The sequence below is a fragment of the Sinohyriopsis cumingii genome, chromosome 1 (genome assembly GCF_028554795.1).
Source record: "Sinohyriopsis cumingii isolate HCF-2022 chromosome 1, ASM2855479v2, whole genome shotgun sequence".
Taxonomy (NCBI): domain Eukaryota; kingdom Metazoa; phylum Mollusca; class Bivalvia; order Unionida; family Unionidae; genus Sinohyriopsis; species Sinohyriopsis cumingii.
In genome coordinates, this window is record NC_142961.1 from 80,380,806 (window position 1) to 80,407,763 (window position 26,958).

The 26,958-nt window shown below is 35.5% G+C and overlaps 1 protein-coding gene across 2 annotated transcripts; it reads right to left on the reverse strand.

Moving 5' to 3' along the window:
- Window positions 1–3,945: 3,945 nt before the first annotated feature.
- Window positions 3,946–25,175, reverse strand: LOC149807211 (eukaryotic translation elongation factor 1 epsilon-1-like). 2 transcript variants are annotated; one of them, XM_089963636.1, is made up of 6 exons: window positions 25,040–25,175; window positions 18,895–18,988; window positions 15,087–15,190; window positions 11,557–11,652; window positions 10,727–10,786; window positions 3,946–6,999 (listed from the first exon to the last, which is right to left on the reverse strand). In XM_089963636.1, exons 1-6 carry the CDS (start codon window positions 25,124–25,126, stop codon window positions 6,916–6,918), a joined length of 525 nt encoding a protein of 174 aa, XP_089819762.1. In that variant the 5' UTR covers window positions 25,127–25,175; the 3' UTR covers window positions 3,946–6,915. The 2 variants fall into 2 exon arrangements, with proteins under 2 accessions (XP_089819762.1, XP_089819769.1); XM_089963643.1 differs by having other exon boundaries at window positions 15,053–15,190.
- Window positions 25,176–26,958: the final 1,783 nt, after the last annotated feature.

The window sequence follows — 26,958 nt, forward strand, 5'->3', positions numbered from 1 at the left end:
TAAGAACCACTGCCTTAGGGATATCCCAAAATAAGGAGACTCCCAGTGTCAAAACACTTTAAGTAGCTTGAACACAGTTATCAAATCTAATCTAGAGCTCTCTATTAGCAACAGAAATAGAAATATAGAGAAATCTTTTGGATACACCAGTATATACTCTGTATCCAGTAGGGTTCAACATGTGTTAAACGGGAGTCCAGGCATTTCTATTTTATTTCATCCCATGAGAACTTGGATGTTTAGTTCCCAGTGTCTTTAACTTGAATTCTACCCACTCTTTTTAAAGAACCACAGCCCTCCAATAACCAATCATAGGGAAGGAAGACCACAAACATAGAAGACATGCAAAGGAAGACTGCAATAAGCACAAGAAATGTCATAGCAATTCAGTAGACACTTCTTTCTTTCGGCCCCCAAGATCAAGTAATTGGAAGCAAGGAAACTGTTTTAGACCCATTCCTACTTATTCAGTTGTATCTAATATTTCAGATTATGTAGTAATCAACTTATCTGATCAGGGGTTTTCTTTTAAGAACAGCAATGGATTGGAACTTGGTGTCCGTCTAGATTATTTTATCTGATTCAGATTGTGTCACCCATTCAAGAATCTTGTCAAAAACATTACGTTCCTACCATTCATTAATCCTGTGGACGTGCTCACAATCCTATAAAGAATGGTGCCATATCAATGATATCATGTTCCAAAGAATGCAGAAGCAACAAGAACCTTATATAATGGTTTTATGTTCTGTAATTGAAATATTACCCATGTTTGCTTACAGAATACAGGGTAAAGAAGGTGTTCCCTTGTAATTATTGAATAAATAATTCAAAATAGCTGCAAACATGAAGTTGTGATACAACAGCCCACCTTAAACTGGGAGGAAGCTAATGTCACATGACCCACAAAGCAGCTGCACCAGCAGCTAAGGGCTGTATAAACTTCACACCAACAAGACATGGTGATCAGCTGAACCAATGAATCAACAAGAACTATTTCCCCTGATGAGCTACAAAGATAATTTAACCAGTCAGGGACTGGGGTGAATAGACCAGCCAGCAGATGGATGAGAACACCTCCAGATGTATAGACCAACCAGCAGATGGAAGAGAACACCAGATTCCTTAAGTAGTATCTTCATTTTGACCAGACAAGGAAGTGCTTTACAGATATTAGATACTTCTGACAGAGTGACAGCTGTAAGGTGAAGTTGTTTGCATTTGCAACATGCACAATGGAGAGACTGTTCCTCCACTAATTCATGTACTGTGGCTGAAATTTCTTTACGTGTTGCAGTTGTGGAAATCATACATGATCCAAGTGCACGTCTGATCAAAATGGCTGCTCCTATGCCCTCGAAAAATCAGCCTGAACTAGCCCAAAGTACAGTAACTTTAGCAGGTAGTCAAATTGGGAAAACAAAATTTGGCATTCTAGGCAATACCAGCTTCTGAAAATTCAATGAATGAATTACAAAATATATTTAAAAAATGAGATAATGAATTATTGGCTCAATTTTTTTTTTTACAATTTATCTTTAAGTCCAGGAAGTGAAAATGACCTAGTGGGAGCTAGCAGTATTTTTATAGGTGTACATCTAAAGAAATGCCAAACTGTATACTCTATAACCCAAATTAAACCCATCAACCTTACATTAACATAAATGGAATTAAAGTTCTTTTAACAATGCCTAAAATACAATCTATTTGTAATTTTTTAAAATAAAAACAGGATGACCAGTAAGGAAAATATTTCCTATAAAAATTAAACTCTATGCAAATTACAGAACTAGAGTACTCAAAAATGACCCATGCAGCAATTGTATCTTAAGCAACTAAGAGGAGTTCTGCACTGCTGATAATTCTAGTAAGAACTGGATAAATTTAACCTGCACTTCAAATGTATCTTTTTTTTTCTGTCATAAAGTGTCAGTTGAAAATTACTATCTTCTCCCCCGACTTTAATAAATATTTGCAAAGTTTAAGGACTTATCTTAATTGAATCAAATCTATTCCTTTTCCGGATTTCCAGGGAGAATGTTAACCCTAGAATGAAGAAGGTGAAGGATGAAAGTAGAGTTCTGTGCCAAACACGATAATAATTCTAAAACAATGTCAGATGCTTGACTCCATGAAGAGCTAAAAAAATAACCCAAAATTTCAGAGATTTTGCCCGTTCAAGTTAAAAATGGTTACAACAAACACTGCCAAAACTGGAGGTATTTTCAACAATATTTGTAAAAATTGTGGGAAAAATAAACCCTTTTTTATTGGAACACAACATTTGAATGTTTGGATGTTAACACAACTTCCCAAGTCACTAGACTGCATCCATTTTTGAGCAGCTATATCCATAAGATAATGCCTGTGAACTGTGGAAAACTGCAAAACGTCCATTAAGACCTGTTTCCTAACTTCTTGAAGCTGGCTAACTAGCTGTACATAAGCCTCCTCAGATGGCAGACTGTAGGATGGGGGGGTTCGCAGCACAGTACACTATTCATAATATGAAACAAGGAACTTGAATATTTATACTATTAGAGGGGGAATCTTATTAAAAGTTTGATTTCAACAGAGACCAGAGTGGAGCAGGTAAAAAGAGAGATATTTAAGTATTGGGTAAATAACAAACTATGATGAATTTCACCACCACATTTTTTTTGTACTCCCACTTGATTTTGGTAAGAAGAAGAGAGGTGGTGGATATCCCTCTTCAGATAAAATTCTGGCAGCATCTCTGTAATCTCTTTCAGGTTTTGAGAAGAAACCATTTCCCCAGTTCCAATAATGGAAACTATAAGTGATGGCTGATTGGCATAATTTGAACAAATTTGAAAGCACTTCATGCCAGCATGCTTTTCTTTAAACCTGGTCAGGTTCTATTCGACAGTTTTTAAGGAGGCATTTAAATGTTGGTTTTATGTGGTAATGGTGGCTATTTTTGATGGATGATCAGCAACAGTTTGAACAAAATTTGATGGAATACATTTTGGTAAATTTGGTAAAATTCTGTTGCAGTGTCTAAAAGTTTCTCCTATTTTCTGAGTCAGTGACCATGATAACTGATAGCAGGTCATCACCATTTGCATTAATGTGAAATTGCTCGAGAAGAGTCGTTCAAATTTTTCAATATCAATGACCATATTTGATGATGGATTGGTATTTATTTAAGCAAACCTGAAAGAGCTTCAAGCCTGAATGCTTTAAGATTTTTTAAAATTCTGTTGCATTGTTTTTGAGAAGCAGTTTAACGCTTTTTCCAGTTTTTTTAATGGTGACCATATTTAATGATTAATGATTGTAACAAATTTCAAAGTCCTTAAGGAATCACAGTACTAAATCAGCTCCCATAGGAAACCTATGCAAACACCATGATATTAAAAACTGCATAACTTTACATTTCTAAATGCACATGATCAAACCTATATTTATCAGTACAGACTTCTCCTTGATGACAGTTTCCGTGTAGAGAAAATGGTGAGCCATAGCATTTTGTGGATCTACACGTGTTTGAAACGTGTCTTCAATTCCACACCAGTTAGGTGCTAATTTCAGTAATGAGTGTTCCAAACTCATCTGTAAAAGGACTGACATTCCACCAATAAAGCAGTGTCTCTATTTTATTCAGTTACAAGGATTCTTTTTACTCCAGTCTTACTTTCATTATCAATCAATCCTGGACAGCCAGACCCATATATGCTCTATTGTATGTTCACTGATTTCTAGACTAGTTCTCCTTCTTTCATATCATTAACACTATGTGTCTTTCATGCAACAATAAGTTCTGCCAAATTTAGTGAACCTGTGAACCATCCAGGCAATGTTATAGGGTATTTGAGACTCAAAAAGCAGTTTATGCTCATAAATGGGGTCAGTATGACCCAAATAAGAGATGTTGAGCAATCAAGTTAAACAAGCCTACAGAAAACAAGCAAAAGAAAACTGTTAACTTTGAAGCATTTAATACCATTTAATACACATTCAAATGAATATGGCAGGTAGAATTAGCACTGTTATTGCACAAATCAAATAATCCGAGATTAAATTAAAAATACAGTCTTTAAAATCCATTGGACATTGGAATACACTAACCTAAAGTTGCTGACTTTGCTGTTCCCAACAGTTTATGGAGGGTTTGAATACAATGTCAATGTCATTAGTCTTCATTTCTGCACTCATTTCAAACTCAATGACACTGTTATTTAAGCTTCTCCAATGATATTCATGTTTCTTCTCATCATTAAAAATGATTATTCTGTAGACAGGTGTTAACATGTTGACAAATATCTAAACTCCAGAATTATATGTCAATATGTCTGCACTGCCAACCCCTAGAGCAGTATAAATGTGACTTATGTGGCAAAAATCATAATCTTAGCATATGTGATGTGATGTGATTTTGATTTTTTAACGTAGCTTTAACAATTTTTCAGTCATATCACTATGATGTCTACAATGTGGCAGTTTATAGTGATGTCCAGCACTGGGGCATCATGCTGCAGACATGTAGCATGATGTCCCACCCAGTCACACCAGGCCTACCAGTCCTAACACTAACCTCTTAATGCTGAACACCAAGCGAGGCAGCTGTTAATACCATTTTTGTAAGTCTCTGGCATGACTCGGCCGGGGATCAAACCCACGATCTCCCGCATCCGAGGCAGACGCTCTAACCACTAGGCCACCGGAGCGGTGATTAATTTATATGATAGACGCTATGCAAACGTATCATTGCATGACAGGTGATATCTAGTGCTGGAAATTTCACTGCCATGTACGTATCTTAGCATAAACAGTGTTGTTGTAGGGTTTCACACCATTTTTCAGCACAAGACAGGCTATACATGGCAGCCAGTATAACTTGTGGAGGAAGATCCCTGGAAAACCCTGGGAAGAAACACCGACCGATGAGAAGCTACTGGCAGGCTTTCTCAAGTACCCGTGTTAACCAAGCCTGATACTCAAACCAATGCAGTCAAAGGTGAGATGGCAGTGATCCGGAACCGTGCGCGCTTTAGACCACTCATGGCCCTGTGTTTTTTTTAAGAATAGACTGGTCCACTATCCACTAATACTATTAATATCATGAATCTATGTGGTGAAGTTTCAAACTGATGAAACCCACCAGATGTTTGGGATATGTGTCATATTCAGCTGCTATAAAAAAAAAACCACATGTTGGTCAATGATGGACAAATGTACTCTTATGCTATTCTTACAAAGCAGTCTTCTTTTTTCTAGAATATTCTCAAATTTATAATGTTTGGGGTTCAAGAGATGATAAACATAATAAACACAACTTATTACTGCTTTATTTCTATTTTTTGAAGGTACCAGACAAGTGTAATCTATATAAAGGCGAGCATATGACATAATCTTGTGAAAAAATATGTAACAATTATGCCAAAAGCATCATGGTTGACGGCTATCTTTGCAGTATGTGCAATTTATAAAACCAAAATTATCAACCAGAAGATGTGAATTTTGATCATTTCACAGATGATGACTTCATGCCTGAATCACAGCTGTATTTCTATATTTTACCTTCATCACTCCAACACTATCAAGCCAACTACTAAAATAATCATGTTTTACATTTTTTTAAAGTCATATATATATGATTTTCCACTTCAACTAATCACAACTGTATCTGACTGCAAATTGCCACATTTTGCAGAACGTGATAGGAATTGATGCAAAGTTTTCAATATAATTTGGTCAATGTCTGTTCAAAGATTTTTGAAAAGTGGTTGAAAGGTATTTCTACTTTTTAGCACTGGTGACCATACTGGATGGTGGGATCATCATCACTGATATAAACTTGAAAGGTCTTTATGCCAGGATACTTTCTGCCAAATATCACTGATATAGACTTTAAAAGTCTTTATGCCAGGATATTTTCTGCCAAATATGGTCAGTTTCTGTCAGATATGGTCAATTTATGTTTAGTGGCTTTTAAGGAGTTGTTCAAAAGTTTTTTTTACTGTTTTTAGTAACAATAGTCATATCCAATGGCAAAAATTGGGCATCATTTGTAAAAAAGTGGAAGCCATTAATGCCTGCAGGCCTTTTGTCACATTTAGTCACAATCTGCAAGGTTCCTAGAAAGAAATTTAAAATCATTCTATATTTAATAAAGGAGGCAATTTTGTTAAGGTGAATCAGCATTGATTGTAAAATATGAACAGCTTTCATGCTTGCTTGGTTTGTGTAAATAAAACAGCCATGGACAAATGTTGCACAATGCATGTATGATTAAACACAATACCGTTTAGGTCTAAAGTCTGACATGCTAACCACTGAGCCACACCGACTCCCCTATTTTAAGTAATGGCAGTTATATGTGATCAGCAATTGGCATCACCAGAACAAATCCTGAACTACATCACATTAAAGATATTTTTGTTTTTAAGGAATAACAACATGACAGAGCTTACAAATAATAGAAAAACCTCTTAGTTACATAGTCCTGAACCACAATTATTATAACTTTATAAGAGAAAACCTCATATTCTAGACTTGTAAAATGTTCAGGATTACTGTGATTTGTTTTTAAGATAACACTTTTTTTAAATAGATTCCATGCTTACTACAAAGAGTTAATTTAAAAACCCAATAACTGAAGATCCTTCTATGGAAAACACTGAGGCCACATTTGCAATCTGTAAAAAATTTGGTAACAAAAATGTGAATTTTTGCGCAAACCAAAAAATTGGCACCCCATAAAAACAAACAGTGAATTTTGAATCAACTTCATGCACACTAACTTTTAATGGTAATGCAAGCCAAGTATCATCTTTGACCTTGAGGGTTTTGAGCACAAGCTGGAGGTCAAATCCTCAAAAGTTTTCAGGAATGACGCATCAGCTAGTTTTGCATAAAAGAAAAATTAACATAGTCTTTCAAAAGCAAACATCAATGTGACATTCTGTCATAAATCCGAGTCCGTAAAAAGTGCACATAGGGGAATGTCTGTCTCAGCCCTTCTTCATGTTGAACCTGAAATTAAAAACAAGACAGATTGGCAGGTCTGTAATAAAGAGCTCTGAAATGACAGTGCTATAACAAACTTTGTTACAAAGAATTCTTTTAAACAGCAAGCACAAGTTGTGATTCAAACTGCAAACATAAACCATAATCTGCAATCACATAATGTGCCTGCACACCAGGGTCTAAGCTGTTTGTTATACTAATTACTCCAAACAAACTGTATAGCATAAATGACATATTTCCAGACAGTGTTGTGGGTCATGAGGGTGGTGAGAAGACTTTAAAAAGTGCATCTTGAGACCAGATGGTACTGTTCCACAAACTTCCCTGAAGATCCTGTTCAATTTTTCTCAGTACAGGAAATGATCAATCTGCATCTGTATTACTGTGAAGGCAATGGCAAATATGCTGGGTGGTGTTGCTGTGTCAGTGGATGTCATACACTCCAGGATGATTAAAGTCAATATGGTGCTGTGTGCCAAAAAGATGAATTTGGTTTTGCTGGGCTTTGTTCACTTTGCAGATGGTTCCTTTAGTGGTGGAACATATATCAGTGTTTAACGAAATATATCTTTGTGAAATTTCAAGATATTTGATACATTTTGCCCAAAATGGAACCACATAATCAAATCCTTACATCAGATCAATCCTGGGAGGCTAACATGGCATGTTCCTGAGAAAGGTACTTTACTCCAATTGCCTAAGCAATAAATAACCTTTCACCTTTGCTGTGCCATAAAACACAAACCAAACCAAATCAGAATTCAAATACCTGGCAAACACTTTCCTTTTGAATGGGAAGTTAGCTGATAATGAAAATTTCTTCCAAAAGCACAACTGCTGTATATAATTCTGGGCATTAGGAAAGTGTTTCATTATTAATAATCATATTCCTAAACAAAGATTAAAAAAACAAATATAACTAACATTCTCTACCAATTAAACTAAATTCTCTACCAATTAAACTAAACCTAGGTATGCAAAGTGTATAGTTAGGTTGAAATATAATGGCAGATAAGAAAGTTAATTCTAAATTTGCATTAAAACTGAGTACTATAATTTAGGTACATAAGGAAATCTTTTTCACTGATGCTTCATTCTTTTTTATCGTGAATTTGTTGTCTTCCTTAAAATATTTGTTTTTAGTTATTATAAATTCTTCTTCCCTCAAAGCTTTAACTTTCCTAATCAAACACTTCACATCACATCAGAAATGTTTCTTCATTCATGTGAACTACATTCATGGACCTAATGAGATTATAGTTATCAAAAACTCACTTTTTCTTGCTAATTAATACAATAATATTAATCAATAATCAATAATTATACACTCTTAAGCATTTAATTCATTTTACTAGGTAAAATTTGGCACCAAACCATTTTTACTGATTTAAACATATGCAGAAGTCATCACAGAAAGTACATGACAATTGAACAAGAGATATTAAACACCAAGCGGCAACCTTAAGCTATCCTCTCATTATCAATGTTCTTTATTTTAATAATATGACCAACATAAACACATGAAACAAATTCTCCCAGCAAAAAAGTCTCACAATCTGAAGACGGTAGTGTCTGCAATGGTTTCTAAAATTATGTTTGTATTATCATATTTAATTACATTTATTCGGTTTCTGAAGGCAACACATTTTGCAGTCTCAGAGAAAACACTCCACATGAACACAAACTGCTAATAACAAGAGTTTTTTTTTAAATATAAAGGTCATTTTATAAAAAGGTACGACCGATCATGTACATTCACTAATAACAGCACCGACCAAGATCTGGTATTGCATAATGCACCAGCAAATCTGATTTGATAAGAGTAATCAGTAGAACAAACATGGACCCTGATCTGTCAGCACATTATACTACAGCATATAAGAGTCCATGTTGTTTACAGTTGGACTGGACTTTAGAGTATATATTGTAGTCAGTCTTGTAACTTTGTTTATTATTTTGTTTACACCAACCCCAAGCTAAGAAATTGACTATTATGCCTTTTAATTGCACTGAGCTAGTTAAACAGTTCATCTGTGGTAAACACCCACATAGGAACTTATTGCACATATAGGACGTATATGTATGCATGTATATAGTTCTGGAGAAGAAGCTGTTTTGAAGTTTTTTTTATATCTTTAGTGATGGTGACCATACTTGATGGCTAACTGACTTGTGTCAGATATTAAAACCCATCATGTCAGGATGACTTGTGTCAAATTTTGACAAATTCCCAACCATGATCATTTAAGCCCTATAATTCCAATTTACTGCCCTTCATTCTTTATATGAGCAGATTTCATCAACAAAACTTTTAGGTAATCTGAAGTTTTCATTCATTAGCATCATTACTGCTGCTGTTGTTGTTGTGGGGTTTAATGCCATATTTCAGCACACGATAGGCTATACATGGCGGCCAGTATTAATGGTGGAGGAAGAACCCAGAAAGAACCACCGACCCACCAGAAGCTACTGGCAAGCTTTCTCACATACCCACATTGGCTGAATCCGAGACTCGAACCACCACAGGCAGCAGTGAGATGGCAGTGATCCGTAACGGAGAGCGCTTTAGACCACTCAGGGCCCCCATCATTACTGCAACTAAATACATAGCTTGATCTTCCAGCCAAGAGTCATCGATTCTTATGCAGTAATATAGGGTTAGGTGTCAGAGCGGGTCATGCCAGTCATATAAGGAGCTTGTTATTATCATTATTTTAATATATAAAAATTGATTGATGCTGTTTAACCCAGGCTATTCCTATTTCCTAATATTATGTTTGCGTATGGCACGTTATAGCATGTTGTTCTTGCTCTCTATGCATTTTGATCTTTCAAAATCATGTTCATTTTTAGTGAGATCCCTTGCTTGAGATATGACCCTGACCTTGAATAACGGCCGATGAAATATTGTTGAAGCATAATGCAATAATTTCTCAAGAATGACTTGTAAAGCTTGCCATATGCTTTCTTTGGCAAAAGGGGTGAGTGTTGGAATGCAGGAAAGACCGCAATTATACTGTTTTAACTTCTAATGGGCGATTTTAATCAGGGGGTTGTGCATTTTGGTCAGAAATCACAAAGGTAGGTGGGTAGGGTTTATAACTATTATGGTGTAAGATGCTGGTATAGATAAAGCTTAACATAAAATTACCTGGTAACTGGGAACCAAAAGTAGTCTGCAGAATTTATCAATATATACAAAAAATTCTTGATCTGTATCACATGACCATTTATATCCAGGCTGCAGAAACTTTGGTCCATTCAATAACAACTGGAATTATATTCTGTGGGGGTTCGAGTCAAATTGCTTATTCATATAAATCACTGGTCACTAAACTGTAGTTTTTGCTGGAAATGGGCTTTAAGCAATTTGGTTGACTTCCAGAGAAACAATAAGAACTTAATGATCTAGCTGTACCCCTTTCAGTTGTAAAGTGTTTGACTTACTGTGGTGGGGGTTGTACACATGCATAAAGATTGATTGAACTCATTGTGACATCAATGTAATCCCATAATTCTTCAAAACACTATAGCTGCCCTTACAAATTAATCCATCTCTCTCTAGAGAGACCCAAGTCAATCCCACCAAAAATTAATAGTGAGATAGGAAGTTTGTTTTAGAATTAATGATAAGGATGAGTAAGATATAAGTTTAAAGGAAAATTTTACTCATCTAAGTGCTGAGACCTCTAAAAGTAAGGTTTAGTGATAGGTGTAAAGGGGTATAACTTACATTATCAAACCAACGTGAAACATGCATATAGTTCTCCTTGTCATAATATGACATTCCAACCTGCAAAGACAAAATCATCACACTTATTATGTTTTCAATAAATTTACTGTGCATATGCAGCATCAAGAACAAAATTATTGCACTAGGAATGCTAACACTACAGGCAAATGAAAGTTTAAATTAAAATCAGGTCTCCAACAAAAGATTTTTAAAGAATATCAACAAGCTTCTAACATGCATTTGAACAATTAATATATGATGAATGAAAGAAATTATTTTCAATTACCATTTAAGTTTAACATTTCTCTTGCTTAACCCCAAATGGGCATGAAAATTTGATGATTCAAGGAACACCTGCACCAAGTTCCATACATGCAGCATAACAAAAGCTGGAGACTTACAATTAAGATAAACTTTAAAATTGAGGTTTACCTTTAAACAATATCTAATAGTGTAAGAAAAGCAGGTCAATGTGATCTACTTTCACCTGGGGGATTTAGAATGATAAAAGAAATGCTCTGTGCAAACTCCATTAACATATGCATGCAGCTGGAAAGTTTCTGTGAAGATAACACTTTTAAATTTCAGTTAACTTTTAAAAACAAAGTACTTGTACAAAAGTAGGTCACTGTGTCATTGGGAAGAACCACCAACCCATAAAAAGCTATATGCAAGTTTTCCCACATATTCACATTTGCAAAGCCAATACCTGAACCAATAGGAACAGAGGTGAGATATCAATGATCAGTTAAGGTGAACATCTTAGACCACTAAGCTACCTGAGGCCCCCACCTGATATAAATGCAATTAAAATACATTGAAATCCTTACAAAGTGTGTGTGAAGTCCATAATACAGTAGGATATCTGCCAGAGACAATATATGGTTCACAATATACACCTTGTCTGCTAGATATGTATTCAGCTCCTGCAGGAAAAAGATTTAAAATTAGTTTATGCAAATAGGTTCTAAAAGATTTAAATTCCCAAGACCCTATTCGTGCCTACTATTCCATTTTCAAAAATATTTCGGGCAATAGACTACATTTCCGGTCTTAATATTTTAGGAGAACATTGAGAACGATACCACTAAATTATTGTAGCTATTTTTGCTTTTAAATTTGCCTGCAAAGCAAAAAAAAAAACAACAAAGAATCCCTTGAAGGGACTGACACTCGACTGGGCAAAAAGAATTTCCAGGAATTCAAGGTAAGACAATTTCTTCGTTTTAACTGTCATGTACTAAAACCATGTCTGATATTCTTCACTGATAAGATTTTCAAATTAAAAGCTGTGGTACACATACTGCATGTCACCTTGGCACTATTCAATTAGGACAAAGCAGATATCATTAGAAGTCTTTTGGTGAAAACCCAATGTCATAATGATCATCCATTCAGGGTTAGGAGTGACAAGATCTTTAAGTCAGACATTACACCAGCCATATTGCTTGTAGGGATAGTAACATCATATTTTAGGACTTTGTGAGAGAAAAAACCCCTGTCATCATGATCATCCAATCAGGAGGAGTAGTGACAACCAGATATTTAAGGCAGTTATTACGGCAGCCTATACTGAATTTATTATTTGCACCATTTTTATTTAGGACCAATTAGGCATCATAAGAAGTCCATTGATAAAACATCATGCTGATATAGCCATCCATTTGGAGAGGAGTTAAGAAAATATTACTTTCAAGATATGATTTTCCATTCAGGAGGAGTAGCAATAACAAGATTTACAAACTGGCTGCTTGTGACTTTCTGTTTAAGTCAAGATGTGATAACAAGATTTTTAAGATTGCTACCACAGTAGTCATACTGTACATCAGATCAGCATTTATTTTATTTATGACCAGCTGTATATCATAAGAAGTCTTTCAATGAAAACCTGTCATAGATATAACCATCCAGTCAGGAGGAGATGACTGCCATGGTGGCCATATTGGACATCAGATTGGAACCATCTTTATTTAGGACTAGCTAGACATCATAAGAAGTCTTTTAGCAAAATCTCCACATGGATATGACCATCCATTCAGGAAAAAGTAGCTACATTAAGATTTTCAAGATGGCCACTGCAGCTGCCATACTGGATATCAGATTGGCACCATTTTCATTTAAGCCCAACAAGACATCATAAAAAGTCGTTTAGTGAAACCCAATGTTGATATGGCCATCCATTTAGGAGGAGTAGCCATAACAAGGTTTTTAAGACACCAGATCAGTACTATTTTTATTTAGGACCAGCTGAACATCATAAGAAGTCTCTTAGTGAAAACTCCACAGTGATGAACAATCCATTCAGATATGGCCATAACAAGATTTCTTAATTTTTAAGATGTCAGTGGCTGTCAGTTAAGCATTTTCAATTAGGACCAACTAAACAGAGTACAAAGTCTTACAGCAAAAGCCCCATGTTAATATAACCATCTATTCAGGTGGTGTAGCGATAACAAGATTTTCAAGAGAGCCTTGGTGGTGGCCGTATTGGACATTTTCATTTAGCACCAACTAGACATCATAAGAAGTCTTTTATTGAAAACTCCATGTGGATATCCCCATCCAATCAGGAGTAGTGATAACAAGCTTTTCAAGACGGCCCCATTATAAGATCAACTAGACATCATAAGAAGTCTTTCATGAAACTTCCATGTTGATACATTCAGATGAAGTAGCAATGACAGGATGTCCAAGCAACACCATATTTATTCATGACCAACTACATCATAAAGTTTCATGGCAATCCTCCAAGAAGTTTAGAAGGATTAGCAATAACAAACTTGTGTACAACAGACCATCCCATATGCTCTTCTGGTCCAGTGAATACACATATATTTTGAAGTAAAATTAATTTTAATAGCAGCAATACCTGATAGGATTATTTTGCTTTCCTTTTCTGTGACACCAATTCCCTAATCTAAGCTAAATATTCCTTCCTCCAATTTGTACTGGAGAGCCAGAATTAAAATGAACATAATCACAGTCCAACTCCTGCATGCTTGCTGGGGTCATACAGCAACACCAACATTAAATTCACACAATCAGTACGAAACCTAGGTGTTATTCTGGACAGTACTCTCACACTGCACCAACATGACATGAACATATGCAATGCTGCATATCTTGAGCTGAGATGCATCAGCTCCATTCACAAACATTTTTTAGCTGATGCCACTAAAACACTTGTGTGTTCATTAGTACTTTCAAGACTGGACTATTGTAACTCAATTCTGTCTGGTTCGTCTCAATATCTACTCCAGAAACTTCAAAAAAACGTCTGCTCAGATCATCCTTTGAGTACCACAATCAGAGTACACCTCAACCCTACTCTGTACCCTACATTGGCTATCCATTCGATCCAGAATAAAACACAAATTTTGTTATCAGTGCTACGTTTCACTGACAGACTCCTATCCAACCTCATTCATGTGTACGCACCAGCAAGATACTTACGCTCCTCTTCTGAAAATCGTATAATCATTATTCTCACTAAGAAAAAAGTCATATGGACAATGTTCTTTTGCATACCAGGGCCCAGCAAATTGGAATGAATTGCCCACCGAACCTGACACAAAGACACAGTGATCCCATTCAAGAGTGCTCTTAAAACTCACCTAGTTTGACTGCAACTTAAAGACCTAATAATGTTTCCTACCTTAGTATTTTCAGCATGCTTTTCAGTTTTCTAATTTTAGGGTGTTTGTGTTTTGTAATCATATCATTATATATGTTTTTAATGTTATAGGTGTTGTCCAATGTTGTAAAGCACTTAGAGCTTCTAAAGATTAGATGTTATACAAAGTTCTCATTATTATTATTAGTACACATAGTAAACCATGCCCTTTCGAGTGGTCAGTCTTGATGACTGAGCATAAAAGCATGGCGTGCAGAGCAATACTCAGCAAGCTGTTGCGGACACTCCATCAGGACGCACAGGGAAATAGTGGAGGTTTTTTCTTAATGCTCTCCAATCTATCTCATTACCTCCACCTTGACGCATGGGGTTCCGAAAATACATGTGAGCTATAATGTATGAATAAAATGTAACACGCAGCAAAGACTTTCATATTTATTGCTATAAATCAACTTTATTTCTGCATAAATCTTCAAATGTATACTCTAAAATACTTCGGAAAGCTACACTCAAATTTAAGTAAAACCCAAAATACACATTAATCAGGACACTTGTGTTCACAAAATTAAGGTCCTTATTTCTATCTTACTCAAGGATAAGTAATAAATTCTGCAGGCCAAGTTTTTTTCAAAAGCCAAAAGCCACTTGTCCATAACAAGTGGACAAATAGCCCTTGATATTCAATCACTAACCATCACAAAAAGTGATGACAGATTTAGGAGTAACCTTAAGAACACCAGCCAACTCCTTGTCTCCCTGGCAGCTATCCAACTGACTGACTCGATACTCTAGCCACTGATCCACAGCTGCCTGGTCCTCAGTTGTTTTCCCTGCAATTAAAACTAAATTAAAGATTACATACCTCAAGTCTACTCTTACTAGTGTAAACATCATAATGCAGAAGATAAATTCTGACCTCAATGACCTTGGCCATCTTTCTAACTAAAGAGCTTTTGGTAATTTTTAACATTACATTTGAGCTTTCTATCACTTTAAAATTTAAACTTGTAATCCATATTATATAGCCAACACTGCGATGCCATACTATTAAACAACCTACCTACCAATTTACTGGGCATAACACACTCTCTGAAGACAAATGCTCATGTGCAGACTAATAACCATGCACAACAAAAGCCATCAACAGCAGCAGACACCACATGGGTGGTCTTCATTTATTGGCTGTTCAAATGTCAATCAGTAATATCATTTAGCCCCATACATGGTGGAGTTGCTCTCAGCATGCCTGCCGCGGCATGGTGGTGATTTGTAGGTACTTTGCTTATCTTCCATCATGAAGCATCAACAGAGAGCAAAAATGGAGGGGAGTATATATATATATATATATATATATATATATATATATATATATATATATATATATATATATACACACAAACACACAGTGAGATAATTCTGATATCCTACTTGTATATATCTGATGAATGACCTAATAGTCAGAGCTCTATAACGACTTCTTACAATCTGTCCCATAGACTTTCATCTCCTCCCTCATTACTTTATCTTTTCGACATTAATTTAATGTGTGTGTGTGTCTGTGTGTGATTTGAATTTTTAATGTAGCTTTAAAAAAAATTCAGTCATATTGCTATGATGTCTGCAGTGTGGCAGTTTATAAAGATGTCTAGCACTGGGGCATCATGCCACAGACATGTAGCATGATGTCCCACCCAGTCACATTATCCTGACACCAGGCTGACCAGTCCTAACACTAACCTCTTAATACTGAGTTCTTAGTGAGGCAGCTGTTAGTACCATTTTTATGCATCTTTAGTATGACTTGACCTGGGGTTTGAACATGCGGCCTCCTACATCCGACACTCTAACCACTAGGCCACCAGAGCAGTAAAATTTAATGGTGAGAGGTGCGAGTGGAAGATGTACAGTATATGCTAACTGCTCAACATCAAATGTTATTATCACATGCAAAAAATGTGGCATCCAATATATTGGACAAACCAGTCAACAAATATCTAACCGTACGAAACAACATAGATCAGACATAAAAAATTATATTGATCAATCATTTTCATCTCATGTTGCCGCATATTTTAACAAGAGTTCACATACTTTGCAAGATTTCTCCTTTCAACCTACTGTTATAGCTGATTCTGAGATGGAACGTCTGCTAAAGGAAACCTATTGGATTCACCGTCTTAATACGGTATATCCAAAAGGTCTCAATTCCAAAACACTGTACAACATTCATTAATCAATTTTTGTTTTTACATTATGTCCCGTTTACAAATAGTTAAGACTATTTTTATATTATTCTAATTTACAGAATAACTTAACTAGTGAAAGTATAAACTAAATTAATAAAATTAAGTTTACTATGTCTTTAAAAATGAAAGGGTATTTTGAAATTAATTCTCAATATACAGTGTGGCCCCCCACAGCATGCTCCGTTATAACACGAATTCAGATATAACATGGTTGTGGTGTGGCTCCCATGAAAGGAATATGCAAACTGGATGTAAAATGCACCGAAATGTATCTATTGTTACATAAACAAATTCTTTGTCCATATTGACAAACCATCTAAACATTGCATTGTTATATCATAATCTGCTTATCTTGACATCTAGCATGAGTAATGTATGTTGTGAGATATCCGCTTTTTTGTTGTTGACATTTCTGGTAATGGAGATCAACCGGATGAGGCATTATCTCATACTCTATCTTTCGTTGGATTTTCGGCCACTCGCTAGTAATTAATATATTTACATAGACTGACATTTGTATGTGGATGTTAAGTAAAATTCCTCTTCTTTTTACTCAGAATTAAATTCTTCAGAACACTCACATTTTCTGTAAAAAAATCCCTGTCATCAGACCAGAACACCTGCATCTCAATCGTCCGTGGACCCTTTGTTAAAAAAGTTCTGAAACATGTGTGGAAGGCATCATCACGCTGCTACCACAAATGTAAAAAACACACATCGTATTGGTTTATTCAACGGGCAGAGAGAACAGTAACCAGAATAAACCAAATGACGGCCAATTCCCTTTTAAAAATGTACCCAGATAAAATATTTTGCCAAAATTTCAAAGGAAACAGATTACCTTTGAAGCACCAATTGTTATGAAAATGTACTCAGCAAATGGAAAAAAACCCAGTCTCAATCATGCAATACAATTTGTTGATGTTGCCGTCACAATAAGAAATAAGCATTTGTTTGGTTCTCCAAAGCTGTCCTTTAGTGGTGACTTCAATAATGCATGCACCCTTAATCAAAGAAAGCCAACTTCAATCTTCAATAAAAACAAAAAACTTTTCTTCAAACGAAGTCAGTACCTAACTTAAATAAAAGTAATGGAATTTGATGGATTTTTGCATTTTCCAACATGACTGGAACTTGTGCCACGAAAGTTTCCTTTTTGCAGGAAAAAGTTTGTGCTTATGAACACTACCAATGGTGGCTTAAAATGCAAACTCACTTCTACCGACTTGGGACTTACTGAAAAGTAAATGTGCTTCGTCATTCGTTACATGATTGTGCTATGTTTTTCCAATGAATTCAGTCCAATATGACCTGTGACAAAATTACTGAATATTTTAAATCTCTGTGTGTGTGCATATTTTGGATGGAATCAATTAGTTATTGTGGATTCAACAATGTATATGATGAGATTCGCAGTGAGTACACAGTGTTGATCTCTATTCATGCTATACATTAGACATGTATATATACACAGTATTCACGTATATGTACCAATTCATGGTTCTCTAAATAAAGTAAACTATTATATATGCCTTCTCTGTTTTCACTACAGGTGTATATTTCATTTAATATGCATTGATTTAAGATGATAACTGTGCTGATGAAACACATTTTACCACCCACATTTATTAACTACCCCCACCCAAGCAAATTTTTTGGGGTACATGCATCGTTTTCTTCAGCTAACTGACCGGGTTGCTTATAACATGGTTTGGTCTATAACACAGTCAGGTACTATGGCTCCCAACTACCATGTTATAGCGAGGTCACACTGTATTATGATTAATTATTCATAAAATACTTGATTATAAGTAATATGCACACCATATTTTTTTACTGCATAAATTGAGTTCTGGTGAAATATTGAACATTTGTCAATAATATATATATATATATATATATATATATATATATATATATATATATATATATTTTTGCCAGTTTTGTATGACATTGACTAAGATGCAATCAAATAAATTTGAAAAATTAATTATTCACATGGGTAATTTGCAAATATTAAAACAATCCACAAAAATTTTTTATTGTAGTTTTACAGGATTTACCTTAAGTTCAAAACAGACACATCCATATTTCATCCGTAAATACATGATTTTGAAACTAGGTGCTGCACCTGTTCAGGTATAATGCCAAAATAACTGGGCATTTAACTAACCAATCAGTCTATTCTGAGAACTCATTACCTCCTGTCAGCAAGAATCTGACACAGTTGAGTTAATGCCAATTCTTGCTTCATTCCTAAAAAACAATGTATGATGAATATTACAGACCCAATAATGAATTTTTGTCTGCTGCTCGAACAAGATGCTTAGCAATGGACACAAGACCTCTTCTTGTGCCTGTCTTTCCTTTTACCACTGGTATCTGTAAAAGAAGAAATTTTTTGTCTTTTAACATCTTGAATAACATCTTGAATATTTCTACCCCATTCCATCAAAATGGTGAATATTACACTTATCAAACATACTGGATCTGGAAAAAAGACAAAAGTGTTAGTGAAACACATATGCCCAAGCTCTCCTATTTAGTCCAACCTGCCCACCCCCCCACCTCCCCTAGATACAGAGACATGTTTTAGTTGGATATATATATTTTGTCTTCTTGTGCCCAATAAGTGTATGTTTGGGTATAAAATGGGATGATAGCAAGTTACGACCAAGGAGTTAAGTACCAAGAGGTTGATATGGACCACAAGGCCAATTTCATCTGTATGTATATTTGGATTTTTTTAATGTACAGTTCATGTGTATATGGTTATACAGTAGGATTCTCAATAGTTTCACAGTTATGACAAAAATACTCGATTCCTGATGGTGCTGGGGATAAACCTGGAGTCCAATGTCATTTTTTGTATTCATTTTTCTTCTCATGCCTAGTAAGTATACGTGTAGGTATGAGGTAGGGATCCCAACAGTTTACGCGTTATGTCTCAAGGTCTAATTCCCTATGACAGAAACCGACTCAGCATGTTTATTAAAGCTTTAAAATTTTTAGACAACTTCTACCAGATACCCATTGATCCTAATTATCAATTACCCAATCACAGGGAAATTGTGTTAAATGTGTACAAAAATTCCTGAAGTTAAGCCCGCACTTTTTCAGATTCACAGTATCTGATATATATATATATATATATATATATATATATATATATATATATATATATATATATATATATATATGTATATATATATATATATCACTACCTAATGTTGTCTCTATATATGACATGCCAGAATTACAGCCTGTAAATATTTATTTTTGCTACTAACCTGGTCCTGCAGCTAGTCAAAATTCTTGTCACAAAGGGCAAAATCCAAATGGATTAGAACCAGAATACAAACAAAAAAATATACTGAAAAATTATTTATTTTCAGATTCAATTTAACTAGTCTATGTCTGTAACTTTTGCTGAATCACTGTGAACTAGAATTCTTCAAGAGACATAACTACATTATCAAAGTGCTGTATTACATCACTCTTGCGTTCTTCTTTCAAAGTTTGTAAAGTGGTGTCGATTTGTCATTTTTTCTAATCTGTCATGTTTCAAAGTTTGAAAAGATCCATCTGCTCAAACATTTTCTGTCATATAACTTCAACAACTCACACCATAAAGTGTTTGCTAACATCTGGCACCATTTATTTTAAAGGTATTGACTGCTCTGCTAACTAACAAGCTTATCAATATAATGAATCTATGAGGCAAAGTTCATATTTGAAGAAACCCATCTGTTTTCTTGGAAACTGATGATATACAGCTGTTATAAATAGAAAACAAGAACAAAGTACCCTTACGCTATTCTTATGCAGCAGTCATCTTTTTAAGAATATTCTCAAATTTATATGAGTGCCATTAAAGAAATGATAATAAAAATGAGAAAAATAACTTAATTACATTATTTTTTTATGAACCAAAAAAGAGTAATCCATATACTTGCAAGCATAAAATTTAACTTGGTGAAAAAATGCATACTGATTAAGCCAAAAGTATAATGGGTGGCATGTATGCATTTGCTCCAAGTTCAAAAATATAAAATGCATTCTTTTAAATAGTCCAAGATTTTGTTCTGCCAGAACATCAAAATGCTGCTTGAGTGAGATAATATCAAATTTATGTCTCATATTTTGGAATTTGGTACAATGAAGAAGAATGTTCTCCAGTGTCATAGTAAACATTCAGGTCAAAGTTCTCCCTTCAGAAGGTTTAAGTGTCTGATATTTGAATACCACCTCATCTCTGTGATTTGTTCTATAAGATAACATCACTGTCTAATGGTGGGTTGTATGTTCCAAAAATTATTACTGGAGTTTTCATTCCTCATATTCTGCCATGGATGTAAAACACTGATTGATACGATACTTAAAGTCCCTATGTGGACTTTTCTTTTCATAAACAGCTGATTACAGGGATGCTTTTGGCAGCTTTATCTGCTCTCAGAGTCTCATTATCCATAAAGTTGAAGTGACTGGGTAGCAGGGGTCTCGGAAACACTTAAAATCACATGTATTTGGATGCCAATTATTTTTTCTGGGATGCAGAAAATTACTTAGGCGGGGCTCCTCCATATGCACACCTCCCTGCTGCTCTGTACCCTACACTGGCTATCCATTCGATCCAGAATCAAACACAAAATTTGTTCTCTGTGCTACATTTCACTGTCGGACTCTAGTCCAACATACCTATCTGACCTCACCCATGTGTACACACCAGCAAGATACTTACGCTCCTCTTCTGACAATCATATACTCATTATTCCAACTATGAAAACAAAGTCATATGGACAGCGTTCTTTTGCATACCAGGGCCCAGCAACATGGAATGAATTGCCCACTGAACTTAGACACAAAGACACAGTGATCACATTCAAGAGGGCTCTCAAAACTCACTTATTTCGACTGCAAGAACAAATTTAAAGACCTAATAATGTTTCCTACCTGAAATATTCTCAGCATGTTTTTTTATTTTTTAATGTTTTTCTAATTTCATGTTGTTTGTTTTTGTAATTATATTATTATGTTTCTTATCTTATAGGTGTTGTCTAATGTTGTAAAGCGCTTAGAGCTTCTAAAGATTAGGCGCTATACAAAGTCCTCATTATTATTATTATGTAATAGGTGGGCAGCAAAATTCAAAGACTTGACAGTCCTGCTTCAGCCACCTGCTTAGTGGGAAAATGTGTTGATCAATTAGCTGTGCTGATATTTACCATGAGAGAATTCAGTGGCTGAAAGACCTCCTGATGTACATGTTGCCATTATAAGAGTACATCAAAAGAACATGATGCAATAGCTGGGTGGCTAGTTTGAAGACTTTCAATGGTGGCTGGATGGGAAAATGTGCTGATATTTTCAATGAAAGAATTCAGTGGCTGAAAGAACCCCTGATGTACTTGTTGACATCATAAGAGTACATCAAAAGAACATAATGCAACAGCTGGGCGGCAAGATCAAAGACCTTGACTGGCCGCTGGGTGGGAAAATGTGTTGATGTTCACAATGATTGAATTCAGAGGCAGAAAGACCCAGAGATGTATGTTTGGTCATTTGTAAAAGTACATCAACTTCAGCTTTCTTTATGTGTTCATTTCCAAGTGTAGCTGAATAAGCAGTGCATGTGACCTTGGAATCAAGACATGTTGAGACTTAGACAAAATGACATTCAGAAGAGTACTAAGGTTGCTAGAACTGATAGTTCGGATGGGACAGTAGCCAAGTGTAAGAAAGTATGTGATGTGTGACTTAGTGTTTGGAATAAGACCTTTTCTTGGATTGACAAAATACAGTCTCACTCTGATGGACAAACAAGAGCTATATGTCAGTGTTATAAAGAATGCAGAAATTAAACTCAGTGGCAATCAATAATTCTAATCTGCAAGTTTTCTGGGATGGGACTGCACTCTTTGCTGGTGGGACTCCTATTTTTACCAATATGGGAGTCCTGGACTCCTAGTTTTAAAGTCCTAGCAAAACCTCTGAGTAGTGAAAAGTAGAATATGCGTTTCTAGAATAAAAGCCAGGGATTGCACCAGGCTTTGCCAAAATCGCAAATTGTGTTTTTGTTCCTTATTGGCTACAAATATACCAGCTGGTGATTTTTTGTTAGCAATACCATTTTTAGCTGTTAAAACTTGTATATCAAATTCTGGGTTTGGAGTTGAGAAATTCAATGGCACTATGAAAGGAAGCCACAAACTAGAATATAAAATGCACTGGAATCTATCTAGTGTTACATAAACAAATCCTTTGTTCATATTGGCAAACCATCTTACCAGTGCTTTGTTATATCATAATCCACTTATGATGACATCTGGCATGAATACTGTATACTGTGATAACACTAAAATAGTCATGCTACTGGATTAGCTACAATCAACCAGCTTCTGAAGACAGAACAGGAATGGCAACAATCAACCAAACGACAGCCAATCCTTGTGGGGGGGGGGGGGGATGTACCAGAAAAAAAATAGTTTTGCTGAAGCACAATAGTTGCCTCCATAAAATCTGCAACATCTAATGGCCAAACAAGATCACCAATGTGAACCTATATGAAAAGACAGGATGTAACAGCATTTCCATGGAGATCAAGATGCTCAGGATCAAATGACTCTGAAACATAATGAGGATGCGCCATGAACAGATACCCATGATAGCCCTTAGATGGCCACCAGCTGGTAAGCATAAATGTGGATGACCAAAGATAACCTGATGAAGAACAGCGATGTAGCACAGTCAATTTTCAGGTCAGCATCATTAAATGTAGCGAACAGTATATAATTTGTTTCACATGAAGTATTTAAAACTAGTTAGATAGCTTTAGCTACATTTAATGATGCTGACCTGAAAATGTACTGAGCAAGGCCTGCATATAAGAAGAAACTGACCATGCTGTATGGAACGAACTAGCATAATACCAAAAAGCTCGCTATCATATGCGTGTGTGTCTTTGTCTCTCTCTCAAAATGTTTTTGTATGGTGTGTTCTCAAAGATGGATTGACCTTAAGTTACTATGTTTCTGTTATATATTTGTAGTTTTTGTTGACTGATTTTAGAACTATGTCAGGCATAGCAGAAGACAAGGGTTTCTTTTTTTAAAAGTAGTTCTGAGCACATGGAAACCCTGACTGAAATGTCTGGTCTGAGATGACTAGACTGAGATAAGAAAAGTAAGGTTAGCAAAACAGCTTGATTTCTCTGTTGCATGGTTGAGAAAACTGCTTCTGTGTCCGTTTGTTCTGAAAAGCAAAATACAGTCTGTGATTTTGCTTATGCTATACAAATATGAGTAACAAATTAGGAAACTGCTGCCAGCTTTTATTTCACATGCTGAATAAAAAATATATTATGCCTATTGGAGCTGTAAAGCAACATTTTGTTTCATTCAAGAAACATATCCGCCACATAAACCTACTACCGTCGCATTGCAACAAATTCAAATGTATGTCAACAGAACATGAAAGCACGTCCATTTGCTAGTGTCATATTTTCATTACGCCAGGATAATGACAGCACAGTAAGTATATTAACTACACATAAATTAGTCTAAGAGTGTCGATATATGCTGCCAAATGTGTGAGATATTCCTGAAACTTTGACTACAAGGCCGTTATTAGGATAGTAAGACATAGCACTAAAACAAAACCAACATGTGCTAAGTCTTACACTGTAGGACTAGTTAGAGGGTGGCCTTTCTTTAGTGGTACTTTTGAACACAAACTCATTGGTGCCAAGGGATTCTGGACATAAAGAGTGGGTGGTCGCTGGTCAGGGGGCCGTTTATGGGAGGGACCACTGTATATCTAATGTCAACATCACAAATGTAAACTCAAATCAAATAGGATTCGCACGTAATCTAAACAGGAATTATTTCTTTATCAAATCCTATTTACATACATATTCACTTGAAATATGTCATAAAAGAAATTAAAGCAATCCAAAAGAAAGTAATCTAACTGTAAACACGTCATGCCTTGAACTCAAATGTTGGGTAAAAATATTCTGTTTATAAATTACAATCAAGAACAAAACGTTAAACTTACAATATAAATTAAATATACACAATACATTATTTACAAATAAATCAAGCAACGATACAAGCCCCAGTGATTCACACATTTAGACCTCTTCTCCCCCCCCCCCCCCCATCGTGGGGATCATAGTCGACGTCTCAAACTCAAACTGGAGGGCTAGTTAATGTTAAAACTATGAAATTTTGGGATGACATACAATTCTCTGTGTGTGTGTGAGAGAGAGAGAGAGAGAGAGAGAGAGAGAGAGAGAGAGAAACAACGTCCACGAAAATATGTTACTCTATATATTCACACTGAAAACCTTGCAGCTTATAAATTAAACAAGTCTAAAAGCTATCTATTTTTCATGTTATATGTCGAATTAACAAATAAATGTAGATAATTTACCTTATCTCTCCCATCTAACGTTACTTTTCCTGCTTTCACCCCTAAATATGCGGCTAGTGCTGCAATACTTTGACCAGCTTCGGCCATGCTAGCGGATATTATGTTGCACAAAAATTTCGAACAACACCACAATTTGGAATCCCAATGCGATTTCTCGAGAAATTGCATAACCGGGCGAATCTATGTACACGTAAATAAACCGAGTGTTCGGTTTTGCATCGGCCCCGTAAGTGTGTTAACAATTTATTGACTAAGAAATCGGTGACTAGGACTTATGTGAACACTTTATATTCTATTTCTCATGAAAGACCTGATGATGTTTCAAGTTTCGGTAACAATTCGAAATTAAGGCACGAGATAAGTAGTGGTGGGGTCACATTAATCACAGTTTCAAGTGAAATTTCAGATAGGTTGTAATGTTAAATATTGAAAACTCTCTCCTAAGGGTTTGCTGCGCGGGTGGGGCTTGCCCTTATGTGTGGGTGGCTATGTATGGATCTACTACTTTTGGTCAGCGCTCAGAGAAGTTGCATGTCTGATGAAGTATAATGAATTCATTAACAATATAACAAGTTATGTATGAACAGATTATCATCAACTTGGGGCCCTGAAAGGAACATGATCATAAAGTTATGAATAAATTTTGCTTGTCTTCAATTCAGTTGAAAATATTTTATCTTTACAGCCCAATTACAGTGAATTGCCGTGGCCGGATTACTCAGGAAAAAGATTCTAGTTAAGCACTATAATTAGGAGATTTATCACATTTGGCCTTAGAGTGGTGATCATCCTCCATAAATCACCAGTACGGTTGCCATCAGTGGAATGAAACATTGGGTAATTTATACACTTATAAAATCTGTAGGACTTTTAATAATAACATATTTGCCATTAAATAACGAATAGTGGTGAAATTGTCTCCACTACTTGTTTGCAACTCTTTTTTTTTCTCCACTGAAGAATGGTTAAATTTTAAAACGCATTAATGTGTGCGTTCCTGTATGTCAATAATCATTTTGTAATATTTACCTTCTTATTACGTAAGCTTGTAGTTGCAGAGGCTATGGCTATTTTTGTATCTCACTAGTTTTCATGAAGTCAGTGAACTATAACCCCTACAGATGACTATTGGTTTGTTTTGGTGCTTTTCCTATTTATGGTGCAGTATAATGTAACTTTTTTAACCTTTGCAATTTTGTAACCAAATAATTCGCCATGTTAATAAAGACAAACATTTCAGTTACCACTACTCTCTATTCGTTCAAGTAACTTTGGTCCGTCCGGTGACAATTAATGTACAAATGCAGTGTTTACCTGACACAGCACATAACAGTGTATGTGTAATACTTTGTTTTCTTTGTCAGCTGTAAAAGTTCACACCAAAAAATAATTGGATACAATTGATGTTTGCATCTGAAAATCTGTTGGTGTGTGCAATGAAGATGACTGCTTGGGACGGGTGTCTTTTAGTGTGTGATCCCGATGGAGACACTGTGTTTGTATATTATCTGTGGATTAATGAAATGATCAGTATGCATAGGACAAAAACACCTTTTTTCACACAGTCACTGCATGGTGTAAAATACCCAGAAAACTATAAACTCCAGAAAGATCTGATGAGCATGGGTTATAGTGGCGTAATTGTGACGCAGATGCTTTAAAACTACAGCAAAACAGAAATAAAGGTTTTGTAATATGCTACACAAGTACTTCCAGGGTTCGAATTGAATGTTTCAATATTAACTATTTAGCCTGTGAATAAGTTGTGGAAAGAATGTTAGGACGATGTCATAATGATGTCATGCCGTCATTTTAATGAGGGGATAGTCGCTAAAAGATCTGAACAATGCCGATAGCACACAAACGTTCCTCAGCAAGGTTTCTTCGAACAAACTTAGTTCTAAAAAGATAACATGAAG

Coding starts and splice junctions, on each gene's coding strand:
- LOC149807211 (XM_089963636.1), bottom strand. CDS start 25,126: ATGGCCGAAGCTGGTCAAAGTATTGCAGCACTAGCCGCATATTTAGGG. Junction 15,191..18,894: donor AGACAAAAATTCATTATTGG/GTCTGTAATATT, acceptor TTTTAATTGCAG/GGAAAACAACTGAGGACCAG. Junction 10,787..11,556: donor ATGGACTTCACACACACTTT/GTAAGGATTTCA, acceptor TTGTCTTTGCAG/GTTGGAATGTCATATTATGA.